This window comes from Littorina saxatilis, linkage group LG13 (genome assembly GCF_037325665.1).
Source record: "Littorina saxatilis isolate snail1 linkage group LG13, US_GU_Lsax_2.0, whole genome shotgun sequence".
NCBI classification, from domain to species: domain Eukaryota; kingdom Metazoa; phylum Mollusca; class Gastropoda; order Littorinimorpha; family Littorinidae; genus Littorina; species Littorina saxatilis.
This window is the reverse complement of record NC_090257.1, coordinates 37,898,817-37,905,289: the sequence shown is the minus strand read 5'-3', so window position 1 is coordinate 37,905,289 and position 6,473 is coordinate 37,898,817. Positions and strand designations below refer to the sequence as shown.

General features: G+C 45.7%; 1 protein-coding gene across 1 annotated transcript in view; it reads left to right on the top strand.

The window, feature by feature from the left end:
• The window catches only part of LOC138945658 (uncharacterized), a 7,703-nt gene extending 1,733 nt beyond the window's left edge, over positions 1-5,970 (top strand). The window contains exon 2 of the mRNA XM_070317140.1: positions 4,487-5,970. Within this exon, the coding sequence (XP_070173241.1) occupies positions 4,557-5,081 (525 nt within the window). The 5' untranslated portion in view covers positions 4,487-4,556 and the 3' untranslated portion in view covers positions 5,082-5,970. The remainder of the gene's footprint in view (positions 1-4,486) is intronic.
• Positions 5,971-6,473: the final 503 nt, after the last annotated feature.

Below are 6,473 nucleotides of genomic sequence, written 5' to 3'. Positions count from 1 at the left end.
GGGAAGTGGACAGACAGACAACCCCATGTTCTTGGGGAGTGGACAGACAGACAGACAACTCCATGTTCTTGGCGAGTGGACAGACAGACAGACAACCCCATGTTCTTGGGGAGTGGACAGACAGACAACCCCATGTTCTTGGCGAGTGGACAGACAGACAACCCCATGTTCTTGGGGAGTGGACAGACAGACAACCCCATGTTCTTGGGGAGTGGACAAACAGACAACCCCATGTTCTTGGCGAGTGGACAGACAGACAGACAACCCCATGTTCTTGGCGAGTGGACAGACAGACAACCCCATGTTCTTGGGGAGTGGACAGACAGACAACCCCATGTTCTTGGCGAGTGGACAGACAGACAGACAACCCCATGTTCTTGGCGAGTGGACAGACAGACAGACAACCCCATGTTCTTGGGGAGTGGACAGACAGACAACCCCATGTTCTTGGGGAGTGGACAGACAGACAGACAACCCCATGTTCTTGGGGAGTGGACAGACAGACAGACAACCCCATGTTCTTGGGGAGTGGACAGACAGACAACCCCATGTTCTTGGGGAGTGGACAGACAGACAACCCCATGTTCTTGGCGAGTGGACAGACAGACAACCCCATGTTCTTGGCGAGTGGACAGACAGACAACCCCATGTTCTTGGGGAGTGGACAGACAGACAACCCCATGTTCTTGGGGAGTGGACAGACAGACAGACAACCCCATGTTCTTGGCGAGTGGACAGACAGACAACCCCATGTTCTTGGGGAGTGGACAGACAGACAGACAACCCCATGTTCTTGGGGAGTGGACAGACAGACAGACAACCCCATGTTCTTGGGGAGTGGACAGACAGACAGACAACCCCATGTTCTTGGGGAGTGGACAGACAGACAGACAACCCCATGTTCTTGGGGAGTGGACAGACAGACAACCCCATGTTCTTGGGGAGTGGACAGACAGACAGACAACCCCGTGTTCTTGGCGAGTGGACAGACAGACAACCCCATGTTCTTGGCGAGTGGACAGACAGACAACCCCATGTTCTTGGCGAGTGGACAGACAGACAACCCCATGTTCTTGGGGAGTGGACAGACAGACAACCCCATGTTCTTGGCGAGTGGACAGACAGACAACCCCATGTTCTTGGGGAGTGGACAGACAGACAACCCCATGTTCTTGGGGAGTGGACAGACAGACAACCCCATGTTCTTGGGGAGTGGACAGACAGACAACCCCATGTTCTTGGGAAGTGGACAGACAGACAGACAACCCCATGTTCTTGGGGAGTGGACAGACAGACAACCCCATGTTCTTGGCGAGTGGACAGACAGACAACCCCATGTTCTTGGGGAGTGGACAGACAGACAACCCCATGTTCTTGGGAAGTGGACAGACAGACAGACAACCCCATGTTCTTGGGGAGTGGACAGACAGACAGACAACCCCATGTTCTTGGCGAGTGGACAGACAGACAGACAACCCCATGTTCTTGGCGAGTGGACACAGACAGACAACCCCATGTTCTTGGGGAGTGGACAGACAGACAGACAACCCCATGTTCTTGGGGAGTGGACAGACAGACAGACAACCCCATGTTCTTGGGGAGTGGACAGACAGACAGACAACCCCATGTTCTTGGGGAGTGGACAGACAGACAGACAACCCCATGTTCTTGGCGAGTGGACAGACAGACAACCACGTTTGATACAAAAACTTCTTCTTCGTTCATGGGATTAGACTCCCACGTTCACTCATGTTTTTAGCACGAGTGGATGTTTACGCGTATGACCATTTTTACCCTGCCATTCAGGCAGCATACGCCGATTTCGGGGGAGGCATGCTGGGTATTTTCGTGTTTTCAAAACCCACCGAACTCTGACATGGATTACAGGATCTTTTCCATGCGCACTTGGTCTTGTGCTTGCGTGTACACACGAAGGGGGTTAAGTCACTAGCAGGTCTGTACATAAGTTGACCTGGGAGATCGGAAAACTGAATCTCCACTCTTAACCCACCAGGCGGCAGCGACCGGAATTCGAACTCACGACCTCCCGATTAGGAGGCCGACGTCTACATTACCACCACGCCACTGCGCCCGCCTGAACTTATATTAAAATGTTCTACGAAACTCGCTGGCTAGAAACTGACGAGGCAAATATTGTGGCAAGCGTTTCCTTGCTTTTCAGCTCAAAAAAACAAGGACACATTTTTTAGCGCCCAACATATTTTTTTCATTTTCATTTTCATTTTCATGACTTTATTGTCCCATCGCTGGGACATTCGGATCGCTTCCTCCCAGTGACAAGCGGGCAGCAACAGAGTCGCGCTACCCAGGTGTGTGTGTGTGTTTAGGTGTAATCAGCCACCTGCACTTATGGCAAAATGACCGAGGTCTTTTACGTGCCACAGTGGTGACACGGGGTTTGAACATGGATACCGCCTCTGAGTCTTGCACATAAAGTTGACCCGTGTCGATCCCGGTCCGGATTCGAACCTGCGACCGTAGGATCACAAGTCCAGTTCTCCAATACTAATGAAATATATGCAACATGAGTGAGTGAGAATTATGCTAAAACAATTAATCTCCTAGCAAATGACAGAGAAAGGATTAACATGAACTTAGCCACATTAACCCATTTAACTTTATGTGCCTTAGTGAAGTCATTCGTCATTCAGACAGAAAACCTAAATCAAGGCTACATTTTACATAATATAATGCGTCACTGAGGATCTGTCTGGCTGGATGAAAAGTGTGTTTTGGGGTAAAAAAAATTTAAAAAAAGTCGCGTAAGGCGAAATTACTACATTTAGTCAAGCTGTGGAACTCACAGAATGAAACTGAACGCACTGCATTTTTTCACAATGACCGTAGTCCGCCGCTAGTGCAAAAGGCAGTGAAAGTGACGAGCCTGTTCAGCGCGGTAGCGGTTGCGCTGTGCTGCATAGCACGCTTTACTGTACCTCTCTTCGTTTTAACTTTCTGAGCGTGTTTTTAATCCAAACATATCATATCATATGTTTTTGGAATCAGGAACCGACAAGAAATAAGATGAAATTGTTTTTAAAACGATTTCGGAAATTTAATTTTAATCATGATTTTTATATTTTTAATTTTCAGAGCTTGTTTTTAATCCGAATACAACATATTTATATGTTTTTGGAATTAGAACATGATGAAGAATAAATTAAAAGTAATTTTGGATCGTGTTATGTAAAAATAATTTTAATTACAATTTTCAGATTTTTAATGACCAAAGTCATGAACTAATTTTTAAGCCTCCATGCTGAAATGCAATACCGAAGTCCGGCCTTCGTCGAAGATTGCTTGGCCAAAATGTCAATCAATTTGATTGAAAAATGAAGGTGTGACAGTGCCGCCTCAACTTTTACAAAAAGCCGGATATGACGTCATAAAAGACATTTATCGAAAAAAAGAAAAAAATGTCTGGGGATTTCATACCCAGAAACTCTCATGTAAAATTTCATAAAGATCGGTCCAGTAGTTTAGTCTGAATCGCTCTACACACACACACGCACAGACACACACACACACACATACACCACGACCCTCGTCTCGATTCCCCCTCTATGTTAAAACATTTAGTCAAAACTTGACTAAATGTAAAAAGAGGCATTTTTAGCACTTGCCGAGCTAAAACAAAAAGCACAAATAACAATTTATTGGTGCAGAAAGTAATTATTTACCAGACTTACCGAACATACACTTGTTGTGCAGTGAGCTTTTTTGGGGGTACATTTGATAAGTCACTGCACAAGTTTGGAAAATGTGCACGGCAAACATAGGCTATTTCTCTACCATTGCGGCATTGTAAAGTGTGTGCATGGAACTCATTGTGTTTCGGTTTACAGTTGAACAAATAAGTTAAGACTTGATGAAGCATTGCGCGCGCGTGCATTCGTGTGTGTGTATGTGTGTGTGTATGTGTGTGTGTGTGTGTGTGTGTGTGTGTGTGTGTGTGTGTGTGTGTATGTGTGTGTGTGTGTGACTCGAGAGGGGGTGGGGCTTAAAGATGAAGTGAAGCTGACAGCATTGCTGAAGAAACAATGTCTTTTTTTCGAAGAGACTGATCGAGTGTTACGCTTTCTCTAATGGACAATGATAAACGTTAATTCGTACAAAATTGTAGGTGTCGACTCCCTGTAGGAAGGTCAATGAAACTTGATATTTTTGGTCAAGTTATTTGACACCTGAGGCAAGACTGAAAGCCCAAGTACTCCGTACACTTGGACGTAAGAAGTTAGTAACTTTTAGACGATAACCTGGTACTCTTGCAGCACACAAAAACAAATATAAAATCAACCCCTTTAATTTCAAAGGCAGTAGTCTATAATAAGACAGTAGTCTATAATAAGACAGTAGTCTATAATAAGACAGTAGTTATTAATAGATTTTACCCATGACACTTTCTCACCGCAGGTAAGAATGATCAACTTAGCTTTGATAGTGAAACTCATCATTTCTGTTTCAGACAGTCAACCCTAAAAAAAAAAAAAAGCGCAGACACCCACACCTCACGTGACCACGACGTTCGACCAATCATGTGGCTCCACGCGTCCATGTTCATCCTCGCCCTTGCCGGAACCACCGACGTCACTTCCGGCCACGAGCATCACAGACAACACTCGCACTTCTGCCAAGGAGGGGGCTACAGCCTGTTCTGCAACACGGGATTAACCCTCAACATCGACAAGGCCTGGTTCGGTCGCATAGCTGCCGACAAAGAGTCTTGTCTTCAGAGCACAAACGGCACCAAGTTGGCCAACGACACCATCGCCGCTGCTGCCGCGCCGCCGTCGTTACACCTCGCTCAGGACTGCGGAGCTTCCATCCTGGATTCCAAAGACAGCTGGTGTGAGAGCAGGGACAATGGCGGATGCACCATCATGGTTACCCCGGACCTGGTTCACGGAAGAGAAGATCTAGCATGCCCCGCAAACGCGCCCAAGTATCTCTACCTGGAATACGAGTGTCTGGGAAGTGGCGGTTCCGTAGCAACACCGGGACTTGTGCTGCCTGTTTTGCTTAGCTTTTTGGGTTTGATGTTGTCTCGATCGTCCTTCTGAGTTTAATTGTGGAGAGGTTTGAGAAAGATACCGGGCTGATAGGATTGAATCAGTGATGTAAACCTTTGTATTATAAAATGTGCATCGAGATACACACTGAGACAGAAACACAGGTAGACGCAGACAGACAGACAGACAGACATACATCCAGGCTGGGAGGGAGAGATACGGGGAGATAGACAGGCAGGCTGAAAAACCCTCATACAAGCACGCAATAATTCACACACACACACACATACACACACACACACAGGCACACAGACACACACACACACACACACACACACACACACACACACACACACACACACACAAACACACAACACACACACACACACACACGCACGCACACAAACACACACATACACACACACGCACGCACACACACACACCACACATACACACACGCACGCACGCACGCACGTACACACACACACACATACACACACACACACACAGACACACACACACACACCCACCCACACATACAAACACACACACACACACACACACACACACACACACACACACGCAGCCGTTTGACCCGACCCACTTATCAAGTTTACATGGTGATCCAAAGTGTACCCGTCTTCAGTTTTCTGGAATTTCAGTATTTTAAACGTTCTTTTTTAATGGACTGAATTTGGAGTAACATGTGAGGATAGCACTTTTCTCTCACACACACAATATCATTTGATCTTGACCCTAACATTTTCGAATCTTACTGTACAACTTCACAAATGTACCCGCAGAATGTGAATACTGCTTACATAAACACTATTATGATGATGTCAAAGTCGGATGAAAAGACATCTTCTCCAGAGAATGTTTTTGTCAAAAAAATGCATTGACAAATGATTTGCCAATAAAGATGAGTGACAGAAAGATGTATCACGTTGACAGATGTTTTGCTGTGGAAGTGATTGTATAGTGTTGTAACACGGTAAAAAAAACAACAACACCCAAGTCGAGTGAAGATTGACATTAAAAGAAAAGCCAACACCGAGACTGTACTAGTTAAGGTTTTGCTCACTAAACCTTCGCCGGTCGTCGTGGGTCCGTGTGGACCCAGAAGGGTTTTTAATTGCAAACATCTCTTAAACCAATTGGAATTTTTTAATGAGCTCTGAAGGTATTGGCTCTAAACATCATTTTCTACGATCTGTTTAATTTTGGAGTTAATAAGCAACTCGCGTGGAGCAAAATTAATACATAACAATGTGGGTTCACACGGCCCCACGACGTCTACAGAATGGTATTCACGTTTTTCCTTTTTTGAGAAGCTTTAGTCCGCACGGTAATAATTAAATTAATAATTTAATTTAATTACTTCTCACGGAAATTTAACCACGGCGTCTACGGAAGGGGATGCACGTTTTTGCTTCTTTGGAA